Genomic DNA, 26,671 nt, shown 5'->3' with positions numbered 1-26,671 from the left:
TTCTTTCTTTCACGGGGTGTGAAGAGAAAGGGGAATATATTCAATTCTTTCTTTCACGGGGTGTGAAGAGAAAGGGAATTGATTCACTTGGAAAGGGGTTTTCCAAGGGTATAAGAATTAGGGAGTGTGTAAGGTACATAGAGATCTCGGGGTGAGATATTGTAATTACAACTCATAATTCTTAGTGGAAAAATCTCTTGTGCGGCAAGAGTACTGGATGTAGCCTTCGGTGGACAAGAAGGTGAACCAGTATAAAACTCCTTGTGTACTCTCTTCTCCTTATCTCTTTCATTTTATTTCCTATTATTTTTCTGCATATTGTTCCGCTGCACTTTAACTTTGATTTTGCAGAAAAAGCGGTCATTATTTTAAGACAACTAATTCACCCCCCCTCTTAGTTGCACTCTGATACTTACAGGAAGTCTTATGTATTTAACTGTCACTAGGCCTGACTTGATGTATGGTGTTAGTCTAGTAAGCAAGTTCATGTCCAGTCCCACTATGTCACATTGGCTTGCAGCAAAAAGAATTTTGAGGTACTTGAAAGGTACAACTGATCTTGGGATTATTTATAAGAAAGGAGAAAACAACTTGAGATTTGCAGCCTTTACAGACAGTGACTATGCTAGTGACTTAGACGATCGGAAAAGTACTTCTAGATTTGTGTTTATGATGGAGCATGATGCTACTTCTTGGCCCTCAAAGAAATAATCAGTGGTTGCTCTTTCTACTACGGAAGTAGAGTATTTAGCAGCATCATTGTGTGTTTGTCAGTGCGTCTGGCTCAGAAGGGTGGTGAAGAAACTTGGAGTTGAAGAAAAGACAAGAACTGCAATTATATGTGATAATAGCCCCGCTATACAATTATCAAAAAATTCAGTGTTTCATAGGAAAACAAGCATATTGATGTAAGGTTCTATTTCTTAAGAGACTTGGTGAATGATGGAGTTGTTGAGTTGAGCTACTGCAACTCTCACGATCAAATTGCAAATATTATGCCAAAACCAATAAAGTTGTAGCAGTTTGAGAAACTTCGTAGCATGCTTAGAATGGTTGAAGTTACTAAAAAGAATGAGAAAGGGTCAAGCTTTACTCTCGCCTGAGCGAGAGGCTGTCGCTCAAGCGACAATTCACAGTTTTAGAAGCCAAAACCATTGTGTGTGTCTCGCCTGAGCGAGAGTGTGTCGCTCAAGCAACAATTTACAGTTTTAGAAGCCAAAATCGATGTGTGACTCTTGCCTGAGCGAGAGGGGGTCGCTCAAGCGACAATTTGCAGTTTGGAAGCCAAATCGTTGTCCGTCTCTCGCTTAAGCGAGGCACACAGTCATCATGCTCGCTTAAGCTAGAATAAAACATAGATGCATTAGTTTAAGGGAGGAAATGTTAGAGATATGTAGCCGTTTCGTAGTATAAAACTGTTTTATATTTAGTCGTTTTGTCCTACTCTTTAGGGAGAATAAAATTGTTTTTCAGTTTCTTAGTGGCCACATTATAGGCATGGAAAATGTGGTCGGTTACGTTTCTGTTTTAAATAAGGCTATAAATAGCATCAGTTGATCAATAAAATGTAGTGCAATATTTCTTCTTTGTTGTTATCTCTTAATTTCTGAGTTCTAACAATATTAGAATCTTGAATAGAATAAGGTCATATAATCATTTCTGTATTGTTTTTTTTTTTGCTAGAAATTAAGAGATAACAACAAAAAAGAAATATTATATTACTAAACAAGTCAAATGTTGGAATCTTGAATAGAATAAGGTTATATAATATTGTTTTCTTTTTTTTTTTGCTAGAAATTTAAGCAATTAATAAACTCTAATTTGATAATTGGCTACTAGAATACAGGATATTATTTTTAGGTTATTAGGTGATATCATGGTCATCAAAGTGGTGTTTATTGCTTGGATTTCCTTACTGGATGACATGATTCTGTTTGCCAGGTATGAACTCTGTTATTTAGTTACCTTATGTTTATGATCCATTTAGGTGGATGATTGCTCTTTCCTAAACAGTTCTAAATATGATTTGGATTTTGTTATTAAGAAAGAAGAAAGGTCATAAAGGCTTTGTTGGCACTAAATTTTCAAATCTGGGATATATGTAGGAAAAAGCAAATTTACGCTCTTTCTCGTCATGATAATAGTGTTTGCTTTGTAATTACGGCTCAACGATATGTAAGTTCTTCTTTTGTTGTATATTATTTTCTCCTTTGGTCAATAATCAACATTTATCAATAAGATGGTTTGCAGATAATCTTCAACATTTAAAGGCAGCTTTGAAACACCAAAGACCAAACACGTCCTAGTGTTGCTTTATGTTTCCAGCCCTTTTCTCTCTTCTTAGAGACCGATGTTATTACATTTTCAGAATCCCCAAGTTGTTACTGATTCTCACGTCAATACCATCAAGATGTGGGACCTTAAATATGGTAATTTATTGTTTTATTTTTCCTCCCGTCAAACAACTATGTATGTTAGTTTTCTCTCTCTTTATGCTTCTTTTTGTTTGGTGGATCATTGTTAATTTGTTCATTCCTTTGTGTAAAGTTCGAACTCCTTCTTACCATTTTAGATTTATTTTCATTATTTACGATGTATATTTCAGAAACATGATTTTCCATTCATGTTGCAACAAATAGTGGATGCACTGATCAATTATTCAATGATCTCAGAGGCAGGGGGATTTTGAAACTCGGAAAAGCCAGTAGCTACTTCCGCTGTAAGCTAGATTTGCCACCATGTTAGTTGAGTAGGAGGACATATTTTTTAGAGTAAATTACACTCACTCTCTTTGAGTTTTAGTGGAATTATACAAATCGTTCATCACTTTTTTACACCTACACAACTTTTATTACACTTATTACCCCTGCATGAAAAATATGTATAATCTTTTAAACAAAAAATATGATAAATGCAATTAAGTTAAACAAAACATATACATTGTTGAGACAAGTCCAAATAATATACAAATTAATGTATCTTTATTATTTTTTGTTACAAAATGTATCAACATTTCTAAAGAGATATTATTTAAATCGCTCTTATACTTTATCGTAACGAACCAAAAATAATAAAGAGGTATTAACTAATATATTATTTGGATTTGTCTCCACAATATAACATGTTTTGGTTAACTTAATTCAGTTATTACATTTTTTGTTTAAATGATTACATTTATTTCTCGTGCAATGGTGGTCAGTATAACGAAAGTATAAAAATTAAGGGTTTATGTAGGTGTAAAAAAGTGATAGATGATTTATGTAATTTGGTTAAAATTCAGGGGTGTTAATGTAATTTACTATATTTTTAATTGTGTTAATCACTCTTGTATTTTAATCCTTGATATCATATTAGGGAGCCAAGTATTTCATTTCGACATTCTAAGTGTAGTATTTAGTTGCTTGAAAATGGCTTATATAGTTTGATTGCACCTTTATTTTATTTCTTTTTTGTTGACTATGATTATTTATATTATGTTAGAGTTTCATATATTACTGACATGTTAATACCAAGTGCGCATCATGTCTTTATGCATTTTCAGTAGAAACTTGATGTTCACTCATGTAGCATCCAAACAAGGTATAAGCCATGAAGACCATTTTGATCATCACTCTGTAGTAATGAGCGGTTTCAGAAATGATTCACGGTATTAAGAGATTTTAGATGGCTCAAAGCAAAGTACCAAATGTAGTTATGAGATTTTAGAGACCAACAACTAGAGCATGGGGTGGATGGAGTTGGGAGGGTATCAGTTACATCCAAGTTGAAGTTACAAATAATAAAGCACCATTGAGATCTATGACTTATGAGAAGCATTTTCCTGATGCTGACAAATACACCAACGTGGCTAATCAAATTATTCAAAATGTTGATTAAACAAGCAAGTCTAACAATCCCTGACAAATGGTTACAACAAAGGATTCTAAATAATTTGAAATGTTAAGTTGAGTATATTGTGGTGTCAATTACTTTTCCTATTGACGATATCTTTGATGGTTACATAATCAATATGTTATACACTATGATTATTATATATTTATCTTGTGAACTATAATTTATATGTAAGTGTTTTGAACATTCATCAAAATAAATTGATGGTTTATTATTATATACTTTTCGTGTAAATTAATATTTCAAATCTCCAAGTTAAGTGTCTATTTTACACAATGATTACTTATATATGTCATTTTATTTTATTAAGTTATGATATAACATTACTTATATATATATATACACGTGTGTACAATAACATTGATACTTAATATACAAGTAATATATGTATAATTAATCAGTCGATAAAGAAATATTATTATGTGTCAATACACAAGTAACTTAGTTACACATAACACTAAACAATCAATACGTGAATATTCACTTCTATCCACTTGTAATATGTCCATAGAATTTTACCCCTACATATTTGGGAAATATTTATCATACATCTAAAACAAGTATAAGATGATATCTAGAAGTCGGAAATAAAAATAGAACAGAAAGAGAAAAATCTTGCTTATAATATAGTAAGAAAGATTAAGGATCTCAAATGATAAAATTAAATGGTTTTAAGACAACATAAATTTTATTAAATTTTAAACAATTTAATCTAAATTAATTTGTACTTGTGCGGTTTAAAACCAATATAACTGAATTTTACTTTGAAAATCTCTTAATTTTAATGTTACTGAAATCTATAAATTGATATACTGAGAGTAACTATTGATAAAATAATTAGAAGATTCTATAATAAGACTATTTCTATTGGAGAATATCAATTTCATTTTTATTTGTAAAATATTAATCTCATAAATTAAGAATAATATTTTTTTCAAACATAACAAACATTATTTTAGTCTCATAAACTACCCAAAACTTTTATATTTTATAATAATTTAATCAATTTTAATTATTTGGACATTAATAAATTAAAATCTACTATAATTTTTATAAACATTGGAATTAAATTATGGAAAATTAATTTTTTTTTCTTATTATAAATTAAAGAAATAAGTTACTTGGATACCAATAAATAAAAAAATAATATATTACATTTAAAAATTACCATGTTATTAATTAAAAGATAAATAACTTGCATAAGATAGATAAAATAAAGAGTAAATTACACTGACACCTCCTGAGTTTTAGTGAAATTACACAAACCACCCCTCATTTTTTCTACACCTACACAAACCTCCCCTATTTTTTAACTTTCATTACATTGACCACCTCTGCATAAGAAATAAGTGTAATCTTTTAAACAAAAAATGTGATAAATGCAATTAAGCTAAACAAAACATGATATATTGTGGAGACACGTCCAAATAATATATGAGTCAATATTTCTTTAATATTTTTGGTACATTACACTATATTATAAGAGCTATTTAAACAATATTTCTTTAGAATTGTTGATGCATTTTGTAACAAAAAATAATAAAGATACATTGATTTGTATATTATTTAGACTTGTCTACACAATATATCATATTTTGTTTAACTTAATTGTATTTATCACATTTTTTGTTTAAAAGATTACACTTCTTTCTTATGCAGGGGTGATCAATGTAATGAAAGTTAAAAAATATGGGAGGTTTGTGTAAGTGTAGAAAAGTGAAGGATGATTTATGTAATTTCATTAAAACTCAGGGGGTGTCAATGTAATTTACTCTAATATAAATCACAACATATATTAAAATATCTCCAATTATTCCATCACAACATATATCAACTCTCATCTTTGGTTTGTAAAACCACGACAAACCCAAAAGGTCCGTGCCACGTCATTGATCCGTAGAGTCACAAGTGTTTGCATGAACCGTCGATTTGTTATCAACAATACATCAACGGTCAGCAATCATTATAAGCTAATAGCCACAGATTCCATTTCTTGGTTATGTAACATACAGAAGAGTGTACCATATCATATACCACTATTTTTTATTGATCAAAAATATTTAATTATTTAAATTTTAATTTTAATATATTTTAAATTAAACATAATTAATGATACATTGATAAATATATTGTATGATTCACTAGTAGGAATGACAAAAAACCCGACATATGGGTACCAGTAGAAATACCCATAACAGGTACCCGCAATAATAACATATGGGCGAAAGCGAGTTTTGTGATACCCGCTCCGCAGGTACTTACAAATTTATATATTTAATTTTTAATTAAATTTTTATATATATATTTTATTATTTTCAGATTATATATCATATATTTTATTATTATTTCATAATAATTGATAAATATTTGACTATGATCATAAATTTATCATATAACTATCATATTAATTATGTAATAATTATTTTAACATATTGATTATTACAAATTATATAAATATATAATTAAAATTAAAAACTCATTAAGTATTCATAAATATCAACTATCCACACGAGTACCTATAAATATTGTAAATTTGGATACAGAAAAACACTAGTGCATCCGCCCACGTCCCTTGCCATCATCCATAGTCATCAGATCCCTAGTCAGCAGATGTATTCCACTGGAAGGAAAAACAATAACAAAAGACCTTGCCATTTCCCAAAAAAGATACCACGTCATCAATCCACATATATCATCATCAAAATACCCAAGAACTAACAACCACCGTCAATCTAAACCAATCAACGTGCCAAATCCTCCAAAATAAAATCACTAGGATACCAATCTCCACCGTCCATAACAACAAAATCAACCGCCAAAAACTACTTTTAAAAAACACAAATCACCCACCAAACTCAAACCATTTCTCTATATAAACAACCCCAACCACACCAATTCCCACATCAAAATCAAAAATTGAACCCACAATACAAAACCCATTTGTGCTAGCTCTCACAATTTCTGTCATTTCAACACCTTTCTTTAATTCACCATGTCTGGTCGAGGAAAAGGAGGCAAGGGTTTAGGAAAGGGAGGAGCGAAGAGGCATAGAAAGGTTCTTCGTGACAACATTCAAGGAATCACAAAACCTGCGATTCGTCGTTTGGCTAGGAGAGGAGGTGTGAAGAGAATTAGTGGTTTGATTTATGAAGAAACTCGTGGGGTGTTGAAGATTTTTCTAGAGAATGTGATTCGTGATGCTGTTACTTATACTGAGCATGCTAGGAGGAAGACTGTTACTGCTATGGATGTTGTTTATGCTTTGAAGAGACAGGGAAGGACCCTTTATGGGTTTGGTGGTTAATTGTTTTTTGGTTTTGGGGTTTCTTGTGAATGTTTGGTTACTTTGTAGTTTTTAGTGGTTGGATTGTAATGTTGGATCTGAATGAAATGGGAATGATAGTGTTGTTTCCTTCTTTGAAACAATCTTGATTCAATTTCTCTATTTTTAATACATCTACTTATGCTAAATTAAATTTTATTTTCTGTAATCACCACTGGCTTGAATTTGATATTAATTTGCTCAGATGTTATTTCTATGTGATGTCTATGAACAATAATCTTAGGAAAAAAAAGTATTTCGGATCTTATGATCTACTATATCAATTCAAGGGTGAATACACCATCAATTTCTCAAATTAGAGGAGTTTGATCCCTATCACTTGTATTAATCATACATAGAAAAATAAAACCCACAACTCAGGACTTTTAACTAAAACTTGGTGAATCAGAAAGAAGTAGAAACACCATAGGTTCAAAAATATGAAATTCATGCAGTAGTCGACTGATAAAGGAAGCATTTCATAGAGGGTATCTATCAACACATTAGTTAGCAAACCCTAACCTCAGTTATTTATGGAATGTTTATGAGTTGAGTTTTGGAATGGAATGGAAATAGAAAATGAGAGCTATGGACTACACTAATATAACTCTAGAGTCTTCTATTTCCCTCCATTTTCTTACAAAACTCAACCCGTCATATAGGACATAAGATTGAACGTATGAGTTAAGAGTCATTTACCAATTGGCTATAATACCAATTGTTGGGAACAAGCGAACAATTAAATAGTAAATAGTATAGAGGAGACAAAAGAATAACATAAGAGATTTAGTAACGAACTTCGGCCAATTGTACCTACATCCCCGGAAGCGTTGAGCGGCTACCTCTATATATTATTAGAGAATAAGGATTACAAACCTTAGCATACTCATGGGCCCACCTGTCCAATTCTAGGCAATGTGAGACTTCATATAATAACATATTTCAAAATCCCTAACAGTTCTACCTAATCAAATGAATGTCGTAACATTTTATAGGCCAATAAGTCTCTTATTTAAATATACGAAGCTTGAATATTAAATTTTGATCAAATTGAGGAGTACACATATATTGCGATAACAAAATAAAAATGAGCACTTATTATATATTAAAATGATTTAATGATGTAATATTTATACAATAATATATATCAAATTGTGAGAATATAAGATATACTTTCTTTTCGAGTTCGATTATTGTTAGTTATTGGGCTTGTGATCAAATATAATTTTACAAGATGATATTAATGAGCATTAAAAAATTTCATATTTTTCTTATTTAAAATCAAATCCTTATTTCAATTATACCTCATTTATACGATAATATAAACTAATGATACAACCAAAAAATTATTGAACAAATTTATGTGAAAAATAATAATAATAATTCACAACACAACAAATTTTTATAAAAATAAAAACAATAACATATACTTTGTTATATAGAAATAAAAATAATTATATAAAGAAAAATAATTATGGGCCTTCTGCGCACATCCTCACGGACCGGCCCTAACTTTACTGGCGGGTCACACATCATTTTTAGCGGCACCTCTGCTCAGCTTGCATGCCATCAGTCCGAAAGCTACCTTATTCTTGTCATTTACAGAACAATCACGAAACTGGTAATAGAAATGGATCAAACCTGGTCCAAGAAGTATAACAAGTGATATATTATTTCAAACTATGTAGTGGAAATCAGAAGAACTAAACTTACATTAGATACAAAAATAATAACACAATAAAATCACAAATAAAGATCTCCAATCGCAAGATGGTGAGTCTTTTCATGCAGCCCATGCTATTTCCCTATTCTTCTTCCACAAGACCACAACTCACACAAACAAGTTTCATGCATTGGAAGTCCATTAAGCGTGGTCATGGAAGTTAAAAAGGGAAACAATTGTTGCATAACCTTTCACGTACGATTTGAGAAAGGTAGATATATATAGTTTTATCCTATAAGCAAAAGTTAGTTTGTTTTCAGGATTTGAAAACGTGATCTCGTAATCGTTAAGAAACAACCACATAACTAAGGGAGATATTGTGTAAAATATGAGCTACTTAGAGAAAATATAAGGAGTAACAATTATTTTTATAGACAAATATAGTATATTAATATTCGTTGTTGTGAGTGTTTCATGTATTCACAGTCCATTATGTGTGGTCATGGAAGTTACAAAGGGAAACAACTGTTGCATAAGCTTTCACTTAGTGGAGTTTGGAAATAATAAATGTACAAAATTTTACTCACAAGTTAGTTTATTTCCGGGATTTGATAACATGACCTCCTAATCGTTAAGCAGCAATCTTATTATTGCATAACGAAAGGAGATATTGTGTAAAATATGAGTTACTTAGAGAAAAGTAAGAGCATTTTTTTAAAGTCAAATGCTAGTATTCATTGTGGGTTAGGGTCAAACATCCAACCTCTTTTACTCCCTTCCTTAATCCATTCGGGAGGTCATATTCTATCTCAAACTTTATAGCACTCCATGTACCATTTCATTCTTATTGACTAGAAAATGTAAAGATAATGTATATTTAATTATATTTTATTTTTATGAGTAATGAAAAAACAACAAGTATATGAAGTATTATTAAATTTGGGAAGAAAATGTAGCTCCAAACAGTTCAAACTAACCATTAAACTACTATATGACTTTTTTTTTTAAATTTGTTGTGGATAATAGTTAAACCCTCAACCCTCAATGTTATTCATTCCATTCTTTAGTCCTTTAACCTTATTAGTTCAAAGAGAAGAGGTGTGTTAAGAAGTATTGCATAATTTACAAACCTTAGTGAAAGCCACCCCCTGTCCAGGTTGAATCTGATTTTTTGTTATGACCAGCACCTTTCCTATTAGACGCACCTTCATAAAAGACATCAAATCCATCATCTTTGGCATCATCCCAACCAGCCCAATCATCATTGTTATGAGTAGTTGATCCTTTAGCTGGTTCTTCCTTCTTACTATCTTTGTTGTCCCAGTCATCCCAAGAGCTTATTGAGCTATGAGTTTTAACTTGCCCTGATGACGATTGTTCTTTTCCCATTGGAGAATTCAAGCCTTTGTTCTCTTGATTGAAATTATGATTTGAAGCATTTCTATTATTCTCATTTCTCTGCAAGTTACTAGTCTTGGAATTTGGAGTATCTGAAGCCAACTCCTCAACCTTCTGTGAAGCCATAGCCAAGACCCCTTTCATTATACCCCATGTCTTTTGTCCAATCTCTGATGTCTTCTGAGAGACAACATTGACTTTGTCATCATAACCACCTTCTTTGACCTGAAACAAAGATCAAATAACATTATTTGGGCAAAGAAAAAATAGAAATAACAAAATTTCCATGAAAAGTATAACAAGCAAGAAAATTTTGGCTTTCCCCACATTTCTATAGAAGAAAAGTATAAAATGAGATTCTACATATGCATAATCCTTGACCTTAAAAGAAATGCTTTTTAATCCTTAGCCTTAAAAAGATAAGGGAATGGTAGTCTGAAATCCCAACAAAGTGAAGGTTTCAAGAAGTTCCTTTGCCACGATGCAAGCATTCAAACACAACCTTTTCTTGAATGGTTTTTCTAATTTTTCTTATTTGTTAACTTAAACTCACACATACTTAAGAATTATAATTGATATAACTGTAAAATTACTAGAGTGTATGACCACTTGTCCTTTAGTGAGCAACATTCTCAGGCAAAAGTGAACATCAGTGAGTTCAATTTCCAAGGACCAGTAGTAACATTGATTTCTTGGCATACGATAAATCTTACACCCAATCACAAATAAGAGAAATGTCCCCACTTCTTCCTATCAGTAAATTCTTGCTTAAATCTACAAAATCCAAGTTTGGTGCACCCAATCTCATTGATCATTGCAGATTTTGGTAATTAACTGAATTTGTCACCTATTGCTCAATGATGTAATTGACCACCAGTTCTAGACTCGCAATGATGTTACTTCAAAGCAAGAAAAGAAAACTTCCATAGTGGAAGTAGCAACTAATAATTTCTTTCCGCTTCTCCAAATATCGTTATGTGAAAATGAAGGAATGAAAAAATATAATTGGGGTAAAATAATAGAAATGAGTTACATTGAATCATCTATATAAAGGGAAGAAAACACTAATTATCCTAACCAAATTAACTAACCAACTAACTAATGAGCTGAGATTTTGTCGCATGCTAATTATCACATATTAAGCAAGATACGATTATGAGGGATTTGTGGAGGTAGTTTAGGAAGTTTTGCGTTTGATATATTGTTAACATATTTGTAACATATTGTTGAGATCTGCTATATTGTTAGCGTAAGTAACCTGTCAGGCGTTGAGCTCATTCCTCATGTATATATTTACATGTTCTTGATCAATGGAAAGACAACAAGACTTATTTTCTATTATGGTATCAGAGCCATACGGGCTCTGAAATAGTAAAATCCTAGAAAGTATTTGAGTCGTGATGGCAGGAGCAGATAAATCTGTGACAGATGGAAACAAGAAGTTTCCATCACCATATGACTTGAATTCGAACGACAACCCCGGAAGCATGATTACACAGGTGCAGCTGCGGGGAGAGAATTACGATGAATGGGCTCGAGCCATACGAATTTCTCTGCGTGCACGACGAAAGTGGGGGTTTATGGATGGAACTCTCACTCAACCAGATGAAAACGCTGCAGAGATAGAAGATTGGTGGACAGTCCAGTCCATGCTTCTTTCATGGATAATGAATACGATTGAGCCTACCCTGCGATCAACCGTGAGATACATGGAAGATGCAAATGAGCTATGGGAAGATATTCGAGAACGCTTCTCGGTTGTCAATGGGTCGAGAATTCAGCAACTAAAAGCTGATCTAGCAGATTGTAAGCAGCACAGAGTGACCATGGTTGCATACTTTGGCAAATTAAAATCACTTTAGGACGAACTTGCAAACTATGAACAGATTCCAAGGTGTTCATGTGGAGGATGCAAATGTGATATTGCACCTAAACTTGAAAAAAGAAGAGAAGAGGGTTCATCAGTTCTTGATGGGCCTTGATGATGTGAGCTATGGTACAATACGTTCTAATGTATTGGTTGCTGATCCATTACCCATATTGAATAGGGTATGTGCTATGTTGGTTCAAGAAGAGAGAATGAAGACAATCATGAGATCAAAAGAAGAAAGATGAGAAGTCATGGGTCTTGCTGTAAAAGCAGGACTTAAGATTAAAGGGAGACCAGATTCAAAGGACAGATCCATGATATGTTCACACTGTGGCAGAGTAGGACATGAGAGCAGAAACTGCTTCCAAATTATTGGATACCCTGACTGGTGGGGTGAATGTGCGCGGAAAGAAGGTGGAACCAATGGTAGACGCCAACAACGACGTGGACCTTCTTGTGGATGAGGACGAGGAGGAGTAGTTCGTGCTAATGCAACGCATGTTGCAGAAGAAAGTGACACAAAAATTGGAAAATCAGGATTGACAGGACTCAACAATGAGCAATGGCAGACCCTTGTTGACATGCTAAACACTCATAAAATAAATGAGAATGAGAAGATGACTGGTAAGAATTCTTGTAACTCATGGATTATAGACATTGGCGCATCTAATCATATGACAGGAAACTTGAAGAGTCTGTGGAAACATAGAAATATCCAAGGATGTCCCGTGGGACTACCAGATGGTGAACGAGTAATTGCCACCAAAGAAGGAACAATAATTCTCAATGGGGGTCTCAAGCTAGAAAATGTCCTATATGTGCCAAAAGTAAATTGCAATTTAATTTCAGTATCACAAATGATAGATGCATCAAATTGTACTTTCCAATTTACTGACAAGTCATGTGTTATACAGGACCACACTTCGAGGATGCTGATTGGTGCGGGTGAACGAAAGGATGGGCTTTATTTTTATCATGGTGTTCAAAGTGTGAAAGCTCATCAAGCAAGGACAGAAGGTCAACTTGACCTTTGGCACCAACGCATGAGACATCCTTCTTTTAAAGTGGCTTGTTTACTCCCTAATATAAGTAGTAGTGCTAAGAGTGAATGTTTGAATAAAGTTTGTGAAATTTGTGCAAAAGCAAAACAAACAAAAGAAAAGTTTCCTTTGAGTAATTATCATGCATCAGCTAGTTTTGATTTGGTTCATTGTGATTTATGGGGACCCTATAGAACACCTTCATCTTCTAGTGCATCTTATTTTTTGATAATAGTAGACGATTACTCTAAAGTTGTATGGGTATATTTGCTGCATGAGAAGAGGGTAGTATCACAAACAATGTTGAATTTATTTGCTCTCGTTGAAAGACAATATAATAAACAAATCAAGATAGTTAGAAGTGATAATGAGATCGAGTTTACTTGCTTAAAATCATATTTTCTTAAACATGACATTATTCATCAAACATCATGCACTACAACACCACAACAGAATGGAAGAGTAGAAAGGAAACATAAACACATACTCAATGTTGCACGGGCACTCTTATTTCAAGGGAACCTTCCAATTCGTTTTTGGTGTGAATGTATTTTAACTGCAGGATACTTGATCAATCTTACACCTTCCTTACTTCTTAATGGCAAGACACCTTATGAAATGATTCACGAAAAACCTCCTGCCTATGCACACTTAAGAGTGTTTGGGTCATTATGTTATGCGCATAATCAAGGTAGACATGGAGATAAGTTCTAAGTCAAATTCGTAAGTGTATTTTTGTGGGGTATCCTTACGGTCAAAAAGGATGGAAATTGTTTGATCTCGAGAAAAATGTTTTCTTTGTTTCTAGAGATGTACAATTTGTTGAGAATGAATTTCCTTTTACAATTACAGCATTTGCTGCTGAGAGAAATAGTATTCAGCCAGGCCCACTCATGACCAACATTGATGCAGGTCTTGATGACACGCCTCTTCCTGGTGTACGCTACCGTGAAAGTCTTGACGCAAAGGGGGGAAACATTGCTGCACACGATCCACTCATTATATCTGTACAAGCAGATCAAGGTGTCCATACTGACATGGTAACCAATGCAGCAATGGAACCCATCTCTGAATCCGTGGCAAAAGATCAAGGTGTCCAAAATGAAATAGGGCCCAATGCGGCACAAGAACCTGCCTCTACAACAGAAAATAACCTTGGACGTGGACATCACCTCAAACAATCTTCAGTGAAGCTACATGACTATGTGACAAACACCATGATAAAATAAAACTCACCCGCCAGTTCTTCTCCTCCATCACATTCCTCAGGTACGCGTTATCCTTTAGCACACTATGTCACTTATGATAAATTTTCTCCCCATCATCGTCCATTTCTTGCGGCCGTTAGTTCTGAACAAGAGCCTATACATTTCTCCTAAGCTGTCCAACATGTGCAATGGCGTGAAGCCATGCAAAGTGAGACTCAATCCCTTCAACTCATTAATACATGGACCTTAACCACCTTGCCTCCAGGTAAGAAGGCTCTCGGTTGCAAATGGGTCTACAAAATAAAATATCACTCCGATGGAGCCATTGAAAGATTTAAAGCCATGTTGGTCATATTTGGGAATCACCAAATTGAAGGAATAGATTACACTGAAACTTTCACCCCGGTGGCAAAGATGGTTACTATTCGCACCGTGTTGGCCGTTGCTGCTACTAAGCATTGGGAACTTCATCAAATGGATGTCCACAATGCTTTTCTTCATGGAGACCTCAAGGAGGATGTATACATGAAACTGCCACCTGGTTTCCTGGTGCAAACTCCAAGCATGGTTTTCAAACTTAGTAAATCTCTTTATGGTTTACGTCAAGCTCCAAGGTGTTGGTTTGCCGAACTCTCTACTGCTCTACTTGGTTATGGTTTTTCAAAGTCTTATTCTGATTATTCATTGTTCACTTTACATCGTGACTATGTAGATCTTGTGGTTTTGGTGTATGTTGATTACCTGATAATTTCAGGTAATGATCCCGATTCTATTCAACATTTTAAGCTTTATCTTCATACTTGTTTTCATATGAAGGATTTGGGCAAATTAAAGTATTTTCTTAGAGTGGAGGTTGCACGGTCTCCTACAGGTATTTTCTTATGTCAAAGGAAATACGCCTTGGATATTATTAATGAAACATGTTTACTTGGGGCCAAACCAGCTCTCATTCCCATTGAGCAACACCATCGTTTAGCACTTGCAGTTGGCCCTTTGTTATCTGATTCTTCCCAATATCGACGGCTTGTTGGGCGTCTCATCTACTTATGCTTCACTCGCCCTGATCTCTATTACTGCGTTCATATACTGTCTCGGTTTATGCAGCAACCCAGAGAAGAACACTGGCAGGCAGCCTTAAGGGTCGTTTGTTACTTAAAAGGAAATCTTGGGCAAGGTATTCTCATGAGGAGAAGCAGTAATTTGAGTTTATATGGTTGGTGTGATTCTGATTGGGCATGTTGTCCACTCACTCAGAGATCACTTAGTGGTTGGTTCATTCAACTTGGACACTCACCAATATCGTGGAAAACTAAGAAGCAGTACACGACATCCAAGTCCTCGGTTGAAGCGGAGTACCGCTCTATGGCCAACATCACCAGCGAATTAAAATGGTTAAAAGACGTTCTTTCCAGTCTTGGGGTGTTACACCCTCACCCAATGCGTCTCTATTGTGACAGTCAAGCCGCTCTATACATAGCTAAGAATCCAGTTTTTCATGAGAGAACATAGCACATTGAAGTGGATTGTCATTATATTCGGAACGAGATTCTCAGGCATACCATTCATCCCTCTTACGTTCCTACTCAAACTCAGTTGGTTGATTTCTTCACTAAAGCTCTTGGCACCAAACAATTCGTGCTCTTATTAGGCAAGTTGGGAATCCACGACTTGCATGCCTCACCTTGAGGGGGGTAATGTGCTGAGATTTTGTCTCATGCTAATTATCACATATTAAGCAAGATATGATTATGAGGGATTTGTGGAGGTAGTTTACGAAGTTTTGCATTTGATATATTGTTTACATATTTGTAACATATTGTTGAGATCTGCTATATTGTTAGCGTATCTGTAAGCATAATTTTGGGAGTAACCTATGGGGCGTTGAGCTCATTCCTCATGTATATATTTACATGTTCTTGATCAATGGAAAGACAACAAGACTTATTTCCTATTACTAACAAAAGCTTAACTATTTTAATATGTAACTTGAGATCCGTGAAGATGCCTCAATAATTTCTTTTAAACTTTACAATGTTCAAATCGTAGATCACTTTGATATCTCCCAAGCACTTAGGCAACAAATGCAATTCTAGGCTTGTAAATGTCACGCCTTGTACAAATGCAATGGAATAATTTTTATTTGTTCCCTTTCAAGCACTTTAGGGCATCGGTTCAAGTTGAACCTGTCGCCCTTCACAATGGGCGCACTTGGTGAACAATCCTTCACCTGAAATATCTCAAGAATTTTGTTAATACAGGCCTTATGCGACTATCCAAGAAATCATTGTGGTATGTTCTTATGGATCTCAATGCCTATGACAATCAATATCTTTCATATCAAAATTTGTGGGAAGAATTGTTTTACTAGTGAAAATAAGCCAAACTTATATAAAATATAACATTCTAAGCCTCACTTGTTTATATGTTTAACTTTTTTTAAAAACTTATATCTAATTTGTTTAAAAAGTCTTACCTAATTTATTAGCTTATTTAAAGTGCTATTATGACATAAGACTTTAAAATAAACCAACATACATGTCTTTAAATAGAATAATAAAAATATTTTTAATTATACTTATTTAATATTAAAAATTAAATTAAATTTATATAATATAATTAAGTAGACTAGATTAGATTTAATAGACTTTTTAGATAACTAAAGTTTAATATATTAAACACTTTTTAGATAGTGAAAAGATTTGTCCGAACTTACAAGGAACATTTTCAAATCCCATAAACATCAATGTGGATGAAAAACATTAATTTTTGCCTCATTAATTCCTTCTTCATTAAATTACTTTTATGTGTCAAAGACACAAGATTATCTTATATTAAAAAAAGAAAACCAAACATAAACTCTACATGAGTCAAGACACTCAAATGTTGCATGGCAGGAATATCCAATAAGCTTTACATGAAAAACAAAGGCAATTATATATGTATATATATAATTTGCCTTAATGAAAAGAGTACATATGCAAATACCTTAGAAGTGATCTCTTGAGCCGCAGAGGCAGCAACCAACGACAACTTACCAATCCCCTGATCACAAACACGTTAATTTTAGGAGTAAGCTATCTCTAAGAGGTAAGTGTTTCAAGAACAAACATAAATACAATATGTTATAATGAAATAATAGTTTTACGGTCATAGCAAATAGAAGAAGAAACAACAACTCTCCCTCGCTGCTAAATAGATCATTGTTCTAATTACAGCATCATACCATATCAATTAAATCAATTCACAACAAAAAGTAAAGGAACTTGAAAAATTCAGAGCCACCTGAGAAACGACAGAAAAATAATCGTTTTGCTGGTTGCTCCTCTGAGAAGAAAGTGTGGGACTCGATCCAAACCCAACATATTTTCCACCCTTCGATGGTGGAAGCTCCTCAGATCTTGATTCATTCTCCGCCATCTTCCTCGCAAAAAAACTCTCCTTATTCGCCGCCGAAGCCTCCCATTCCGATCGCGCAAAGTCCGTCGTCGACCTCGACCTCACCGGCATACCACCACCACCTCTCTTGAAATCCCCGGTCGAACGGTTACGCCTAATATCACCCGAATTCCCAAAACTATCATCAACACCCCAATCATCCTCCCACCCTCCGTTATTCCTACGAAAACCTCCCCCCTCACCACCACCACTACCACCCCCACCGCTGGTCTGCTTTCCCGTGAGAATCTCCTTAATGACAGGAGGATCGCGCCACCCGCGGCCTTCAGCGATCGCTTGGATTCGATTCCTATACACAGAAGCAGCATTGGTGTTATATTTTGTGACTATATCGATTTCCTTAGGGATTTCGTAACGTGCAAGGAACTCGTGGAGTTTGTCATTGCCACCAGCTTCCATTTTCTTGATCTGGATTTCGGACCAGGAGTCCATGTTAACGGATCGTACGAAGGAAATATGAACGCCGAGGCCGCGGTGCTTGCCGGAGCATTCGAGACACATGAAGACGCCGTAGGAGACGGAGGCCCATTGAGGGTTCTTTTGGGAGCAATCGACACAGATGTTGTTGCCGGGTTCGGATTGAAGGTCGCCGAGACGCCGTGCTGCTGCCATGAATGGATGGATCTCTGATGATTAATGGGAAGAAAGAGAATTGTGGAAAAGGGAATGAATTGAATGAAGCTAAAATGATAAACACGATTGGTTGGAATGTGTTAATTATGGAAAACAGGTAATTGTGTTTATTTCCATGTATATGTTTTTTTGTTGTTCTAAAAATATCAAATTAATGTGCAAAATCTCTGATGAGAGACTAAAAATAGTCATTATTTTATCAACGTTTTTTTTGTCTTCTAACTCTCACAGAGAGAGTAAAGAAGAAATTAAGAAATGGAAAATGAGATTTTTATCCTTTGCATGAAAGGGTTACAACAAACAGGGCATATTTTTTATCAGAATAAGGATCACATGTCTCATAATTTTTGCGGCATCATGTTTCGAATCAATTAACTTCATAAAATAATATTAAAATATTAATTTTTGTTTTTATAATTTTTTAAATGAATGAAGTTTTTCTATTGGCTTGAGATACTAAGTGTGACATGAATGAAGACATATGATCCCCATCCGTTTTTATCCTTTACACCGAGCATTATAACAAGCAGTGCATGGTTGAACTTGTTTTTTGTTTTTTTGGTAGCAATTAGTGAAAACATTTGAGTGTGAAATCAAAAAACATATAAGTCCCACATAGTAGGAATTAAAAAAAAACAAGTGCCACACAGGATAAGCGAGGAACTTAGAAAAAAGTCCAAACTATAAATAGAAGATTCTCCTTCATATTCTCTTGTCCCAAGTTGAGTATTCTCTTACTCGACTTCTTTTCTCTCTCTCTCTCATAATCTTTGTCGATACATTTACAGCCTACTTCTCTCTCTTTCTTTCTGTGTACAAGAATTGACACACAACCAAATTGTGAGAATTGATACTCGTAATTAGATTATGTGAAAATAGAATTGGCATTGGTAGCCATAATGTGAATATCTCGAAATTGATAGTGATAATCATATTTTGATGAGCGTGTTCGAGATCGATTATAACAATGCATTAAGAATCGTAAACATAAAATTGAGCTACTTTATCCTAAGGACGATAAGATTGATAATATGCTTCAGTGTTGTGATAATAGGATTTATCATAGGGACGACAAGATTGAGACCATTCACCGGAATTGAAAATAACATTAGTTTGTAGTCTTAACTAAATGTAGGGTTGGACCAATTTAGGCTGCAAAAATTTCGGTCTGATTGTGTTAAACCCGATTACACTAGAATAACCCAGGAAGTGAACCACGTAGTTCACATAAAATTTTAAAAAATGGAACACTATACTAATATTTTATTTTACTCTACTAAAAAAATATAGAGATATATTACTTAATTATATTATACATAATTATTAATTTTTTGTATTTTTATATAATTATATATTTATAAATAAAAATGATTAATTATATATGAAATCATCTAATCTGACAGATGGTTTAATCGATTGAACCTAATATTAAACTTGTTTCAGTTTGATGTCCAGTTCATGTTTCACAACACTCGTATGTTTGGACATTTTGGGCAGCACCACACAACATCTTAAAGAGAGCGACCTGGTCGTGACTCAACCAATAAGTATTATTTCGTGTTATTTATAATTGTTGCAAATTACATAATCAACAATTTAAAGATGTTTCCTATTGCAATGTTATTCGTAGGGAATATTATTGGGTCGAACAACTTTGACCTTAACAAACCATTTCGGTTAGATGAGACTAATTTTAAACAGTGGCAAAATAAGATGAAATTTTTCTCACCACGAGAAAATTTGTCCACGTTCTGAAAAATGATGTCCCAGTGGTGCTGAAAAAAGCAACAAAAAAAGGATAAGGATAAACTAACTATTGATATAACTATCTGAATGAAAATGATTACCTATATAAGAACTTCATTCTGAATGAGTTGTCTGATGATCTCTAAGATTTCTACAACCCATTTAAGTCTGCCAAATTAATTTGGCATGCACTTGAGAAAAAATATGATAATAAATAAGCGAAGACTAAAAAATATGTTGTTATCAGTTACCTCAAATATCAGATGATTGATGATAAATCAGCAGAGTTTTAGTCCCATGAGATATAGAGAATTGCTCATGAAATAATTTATGAGAGTATGCCCCTAAATAAGCAATTTCAAGTGGCTATCATTATTGACAATTTTCCTCCTGGTTGGAAGGACTTAAAAAACCTTATACGACAAAAGACCAAATAATTCTCTTTAGAATCTCTAATAACTCGTGTTTCCATTGAGGAAGAGGCTCGTAGATAAGATCAGAGAGATGAGATGTTGATTGTTTCCAACAATAGCACTAAGAAGAAATTCTCAGGTGCGATTATGAAGCCTAATGGCAATAATTTTAAGAATCAGAATCGCAATGGGAGTAAGACCAAGAACACTAGTCGAAACAAGAATTGGAACCCCTAGAAGGTCTAGTATGTTAAACCACCTGCAAAGAATGACTCTGACAATTTGTTAATCTACTTTAAATGTGGGAAGTCAGGTCATATGGCACGCAAGTGCATGAATATACTAATATATCATCCTCCACAAATCAACATGATTGATGAGCCACTTGTGACGGCATTATATGAGGTTAATATGGTTGGAGGATCTGAGGGATGATGGATAGATACTGGCGCCTCCTCCCATATCTGCTATGATCGTACTATATTCAAAACATTCAAGGATGTTGATGACAAGAAAGTGATGTTAGGTGATTCCCACATCACTACTATGCTGGAACTAGCGATGTTGAGATGAAGTTTACATAGGTGATTCTCAAAGATGTGATGTACACTCTAGAGATGAGAAAGAATTTAGTTTCTAGTTTTCTTCTTAATAAAACTAGTTTTACCCAGACCATAGGATAGACTTGTATATTCTTACTAGAAATGAGGTATTTGTAGGGATATGGTACACAACTGATAACATATTTAAATTAAATGTTGATGTTTTGATGAATAAAATTTCCGATTCAGTTTATATGTTGTGTGATTTTAATATTTGGCATGCTAGACTTTATCATATTAACAATCGGACAACTTCAAGCTTGAGTAGCTTAGGTTTAATTCTAAAGTTATCTACAAATGATTTTGAATATTGTGAATCATGTAGTCAAGCTAAAATAACTAAAAAACCCACATAAATCAATAGTGGGAGAATATGAGCCTTTAGATTTGATACACTATGATATATGTGAATTAGATGAGACGTTAACTAGAAATAGTAAATGTTATTTTATTACTTACTTTTATTGATGATTGCTTTGGTTTTAGATGTGTATATCTTATGAAAAACAAAAGTGAAGTGCTTGACATGTTTAAGTTATATATGAATGAAATTGAAAATCAACTTGATTTCTTTGACATTGAGTATGATCCTAACATGTTTAATAAACTTTATAAATTGAATGATATTATTCATGAAACAACTGCACCCTATTCACCCGAAATGAATGATATAGCGAAAAGAAAGAATAGAACATTCACTGAATTAGTTGTAACTATTATTATATTAAGTTCTGGTGCAACACCCTCTTGGTGGGATGGATTTTTATTATCTGTTTGCTATGTGCTAAATAGAGTCCCCAAGGCTAAAAGAAAATTTTCTCCATATGAAAATGTTAAGAATAGACAACCAAATTTATCTTATTTGAGAACTTGAGGTTGTCTAGCTTATGTCCATATACCAGACCCCAAAAGAGGTAAACTCACAAGTAGAACCAATGAATGTGTATTCATTGGGTATTCTATAAACAACATGATGTACATGTTTTATGACCTTAACGCAAAAATGATGATTGAGTTTAACGATGGTGACTTCAATGCGAATAAATTCCCTTTTAAATTGAGAAATCGTGGGGGCACATAAAATAGTCACATACCTTTGATTACAGATAATGATAAAAATGAAAGGTTAGAAATAGAACCTAGAAGACGTAAGAGAGCAAAAACTGCTAGAGTATAGACATGATTATATGGTCTACACATTAGAAGATGATCCATCCAACCTCCAAGAAGCTTTTATTTATGTGGACATTGATTTATGACAAGATGCCATAAATAATAAGATGGGTTCTCTAGAGTCTATCAAGAACTGACATTAACTAACTTGTCTCTTGGTTGCAAACCTATTGGTTGTAAGTGGGTATTGAAAAAGAAACTAAAACTTGATGACACAATGGATAATTACAAGACTCACCTTGTAGCCAATGGTTTTAGGCAAATGGTTAATGTAGATTTCTATGATACATTTTGACTTGTGACTAGAGTAACATGCACTAGAGTACTAATGTCGCTCGTTGCAATACATGGTTTAGTAGTACATTAAATGGATGTGAAGGCCACTTTATTAAATAGTAATTTGGAAGAAGAAATCTATATCAAACAATCTTAAGATATTGTAATCCATGGGAAAGAAAATAAGGTTTGCATGTTAGATACATCGCTATATGGTCTTAAGCAAACACCTAAACAATGACATAAAAATTTTGAAAATTTAATTGTCTCGAGTGGGTTAAAGGTGAATGAAAGTGACAAATGTATTTATTAAAAATCCGAAAATGACATTTGCAATATCATATGTTTCTGTGTAGTCAACCTACTCATATTTGGTTCCAATATTCATGTTGTGAATAATGTGAAATCTGTTGTGTAACAACTTTGATATAAAAGACCTTGGAGAGACAAGTGTAATCCTTGGTATGCATATTACTAGGTCAAAAGAAGGAATTTCTTTGGATCAATCTCACTATGTGAAGATCTTAAAGAAATATAAATAATTTGACTATAAACCTGCTAGAACACTATATGATCCAAGTGTAAAACTTTTTAGCAACACTAGTAAAGGTGTAAGATAAACTGAGTATACTAACATCATTGGCAGCCTTCAATATGCCACTTATTGCAATAGACCCTATATTTCCTATGTTATGGTATTATTATTCAGGTTTACCAGTAGACTTAGTATGGAGCATTGTCATGCTATAGAAAGGGCAATGAGGTATCTTAAGAAAAGAATAAACCTTGGATTATATCACTGAAGGTTTCCAACTATCCTAGAAGGATTCAATGATACTAATTAGAACACTCTTTCAGATGATTCCAAAGCAACCAATGGATTATATTTAGCATAGCTCGTGGGACTAGTTCTTGGGAGTCAAAGAAACAAACTATTTTGCCTCAAGCCAGTATGGAAACTGAGATGATAGCACTAACAATGGCTAGTGAAGAAGCAAGTTAGCTGATGAGCTTGCTTACAAATATTCCCCTGTGGGAAAAACTAATATCAACTTTGTTGATCTATTGTAATAGTACCACGATTATTGTAAAGATTGAGAACCATTTTTATAACCGTAAGAAATGACAAATATGTTGTAAGCACAACACTGTAAGAGTTACTCTCTACAAGAACTATTAGAGCAAATCATGCATGCACTCAAAATAACTTTACAGCTCCTTTGACAAAAGGATTAGATAGAGAAAAAATCCATAATACTTCTAAAAGTATGATATTATTGCCCTTAGAACTAAGATCACTCATGATGTTAACCCGACCTAACTGACTAAAGATCCCAAGAAATAGGTTAAATGGGTAATAACTAGTTGTGAAGTGATATGAGAATGAACATGCTATAAAATTATGAGGAACATGATTCCTATATTATATGTAAAGATGAGTTAATCACTTAAAGATATTTATACTCCAATTAGAGAAGAGTACCTAAACTACATGTGTACTCTTGATAGACTCATTTATATGGATGTGGAAGTGGAGCCGCTTCTTATAAAATTTAGGGGCATAGATTTCTAGAGCATTCAGTATACTGAGATATATGTGCATGACCTTTAACACACAAGCTTTACAACATACACTTTTGAAAATGTTGTATATGATTTGATATCGGAGATAGAGTTCAAGACTATGAGTCACCCAATTAAAATCTGGATCATATTCACTATGCAAATGTTCAAGTTGCATGACACCTTTGTCACAATCTTATTGAGACTATATAAATTTTCGGAAATAATTTTTTTTCATTTCAAGTGAGGGATTTTTGGAACTTGCTTTTTTGTAGTAATTAGTGGAGATTTTTGGGTGTGAAATAAAAAAACTCTCCCACATAGAAGAAATTAAAAAACAACAACTCACAAGTGTCACATAGGATAAATAAGGAACTTCGAGAAAAAAATAAAGCCTATAAATAGAAGTCTCATCCCTTCATATTTTCTTGATCCAAGTTGAGTACTCTCTTACTCGGCTTCTTCTTCCTCCCTCATAATCTATGTCGACGCATTTCTAGCCTACTTCTTCCTCTTTATTTTTGTGGTAATAGTGTTGGTACAAGCTACCAAATTTTGGAAATTTCGAGAACTGACATTGATAAATGAATTGTGGGAAAATAGATTTGGCATGGGTAGCCATACTGTGGGAATTTTGAGAATTGGTATTGATAGGCATATTATGGTGAGTGTATTCGAGATAGGTTCTTACATTGCAGTAAGAGTTCAAAGACAAAGAATTGTGTTGTTTAATCCTTAGGACATTTTGGGATTGATAGATGGATTGTGGGAAAATAACTTTGCTTGCACATTTTGGACAGTGCCATGAAACGTCCTAAAGAAAGTGACATGGTTGTGACTCGACAATAAGTATTATTTCATATCATTTAGAATTATTTCAAGCTACATAATCAATAGTGCATGTGCAAGAGGAGAGTACCTTTTTCTTAGTAAGGTTAATCATTATGGGAAGGATATCTTTGAGAGTCACTAGGTCACCAAACGTTTGATAAATCAAGGTTACGTTTACGAGTTGAATTTTGGATAAAAAAAAGAAAATGAAGACTTCAGAGTCATCTCACACGAGGATATCATAAAGTTTTTCATTTCCCTTATTTTTTCTCCAAAATCCAACTCAGATAGAGATTAAGTTTCCACACATGTCCTTCACAATTAATTGTTTATTTCATTCATAATTACATACCTGACCCCATTTCATGGTTGGAGGGTAACTCCATCTCTAGATGGTAAACACTCATTACTAGAAAAAAAGCATGCATTGGACTTGTAAGTCCATATTAGCTTATGATTATAATTCATATAAGCTGTTGGAATAGTTATAATAATTTCTCTAGCAAGAGGCACAAAAATGTTATTATTGAGTTGTATGTTCTAGCGAGAACCATCTTTTGACTTAAAAGAGTTGAAACCAATAAATGATTTTGGTCAAAAATATTTGGAGATATTGGTCTAAACTTCCAAAGGCTTAAGAATAGGGATGACAAGGAAATCGAACCTGCTCCAATTAACATATGTGAAATTGAATAAATAAATATTGCCTTATTGAATTGCAAATTCTAAATTGTATTTTTGTATTGACATGTTAGATTAATTGGAAATGGGCACCCAAACTAAATATTATAGCACAATTTGGAGTTGGTGCTTCGTAATCTAACAAGTCTATTTAGTATCTCCTTTTTGTCCACAATGTTGGAATATGATAATCAGATATGAAGAAGCTGTTGTTGATGTAAACAATACAAGAATACAATGCTTGTAAATTATAAATGAATAACATTAAGAGGGATATATTATAATGTAGCGAGGGTTACCCGAAACCCGATGAGTTCAGGGATGATATTGTTAACTTCGACCCCCTAGGTTTGGGTTTGAGTTTTAGATTTCGAGTTCAGGTTTGGGTAAGCAGAAATCCAAACCCGATCTTCCCTGTTGCCATTCCTACTTAGGAAGCCAATGATCTATCATGGCAAACACCAACAATGTTCAAACCATTACCCAATATCCACCTTATACCCTTTATTAGAATTTATTTTCAGGCGATGATGCTCCCCGAGTATAGCTTAGGTTGTCTCCCACATGGACTCAAGGAAAGAAAAATAGGGAAATATTTGGCATTTAACATTTTTCCTACCAAGAAAGAAGGATTCTTCAACAATGACTGTCCTGGTTTTACATGAAGAGCCAGGTTAAATAACTTTAGGCTAGGTTTAGAAGTTTTGTTTTGGACGTGGAGGGAAAATATAATCTTTATTATTATTTTGGTCACACACATTATTTTATAATTTATTACAACTCCCTATAAAATAAGAACAACATATATTTTTTTCCATAATAACAAACATCATTCTTATTCTTATTTGGTTCCCACAACATCTATCTCTCTCCTCACTTTCCCTTGACTAAGAACAACCAAGAAT

The 26,671-nt window shown here is 33.6% G+C and overlaps 2 protein-coding genes across 4 annotated transcripts; one reads left to right on the top strand and one right to left on the bottom strand.

The window, feature by feature from the left end:
* On the top strand, nucleotides 6,781-26,144 carry LOC109346051 (histone H4). 3 transcript variants are annotated; one of them, XM_019585411.1, is made up of 2 exons: nucleotides 6,781-7,197; nucleotides 26,116-26,144. In XM_019585411.1, exon 1 carries the CDS (start codon nucleotides 6,884-6,886, stop codon nucleotides 7,193-7,195), a length of 312 nt encoding a protein of 103 aa, XP_019440956.1. In that variant the 5' UTR covers nucleotides 6,781-6,883; the 3' UTR covers nucleotides 7,196-7,197; nucleotides 26,116-26,144. The 3 variants fall into 3 exon arrangements, with proteins under 3 accessions (XP_019440956.1, XP_019440955.1, XP_019440957.1); XM_019585410.1 differs by lacking the exon at nucleotides 26,116-26,144 and adding an exon at nucleotides 14,956-14,971; XM_019585412.1 differs by lacking the exon at nucleotides 26,116-26,144 and adding an exon at nucleotides 9,584-9,596.
* LOC109346049 (ADP-ribosylation factor GTPase-activating protein AGD7-like) lies at nucleotides 8,806-18,583 on the bottom strand. Its single transcript, XM_019585409.1, has 4 exons — nucleotides 17,675-18,583; nucleotides 17,378-17,434; nucleotides 10,007-10,499; nucleotides 8,806-8,854 (listed from the first exon to the last, which is right to left on the bottom strand). The coding sequence occupies exons 1-3, from the start codon at nucleotides 18,458-18,460 to the stop codon at nucleotides 10,008-10,010; spliced, it is 1,335 nt and encodes a 444-aa protein (XP_019440954.1). The 5' UTR covers nucleotides 18,461-18,583; the 3' UTR covers nucleotides 8,806-8,854; nucleotide 10,007.

This window comes from Lupinus angustifolius, chromosome LG04, assembly GCF_001865875.1.
Source record: "Lupinus angustifolius cultivar Tanjil chromosome LG04, LupAngTanjil_v1.0, whole genome shotgun sequence".
Lineage (NCBI taxonomy): Eukaryota > Viridiplantae > Streptophyta > Magnoliopsida > Fabales > Fabaceae > Lupinus > Lupinus angustifolius.
This window is presented reverse-complemented; position numbering and strand designations above follow the sequence as displayed.

Excerpts from the sequence above, each read along its gene's own strand:
- LOC109346051 (XM_019585411.1), top strand. The coding sequence starts at position 6,884 with ATGTCTGGTCGAGGAAAAGGAGGCAAGGGTTTAGGAAAGGGAGGAGCG.
- LOC109346049 (XM_019585409.1), bottom strand. The coding sequence starts at position 18,460 with ATGGCAGCAGCACGGCGTCTCGGCGACCTTCAATCCGAACCCGGCAAC. Across the intron at positions 17,435-17,674 it reads ATTTTTCTGTCGTTTCTCAG|GGGATTGGTAAGTTGTCGTT; the intron begins GTGGCTCTGAAT and ends GTTTGTGATCAG. Across the intron at positions 10,500-17,377 it reads CTCAAGAGATCACTTCTAAG|GTCAAAGAAGGTGGTTATGA; the intron begins GTATTTGCATAT and ends TCTTTGTTTCAG.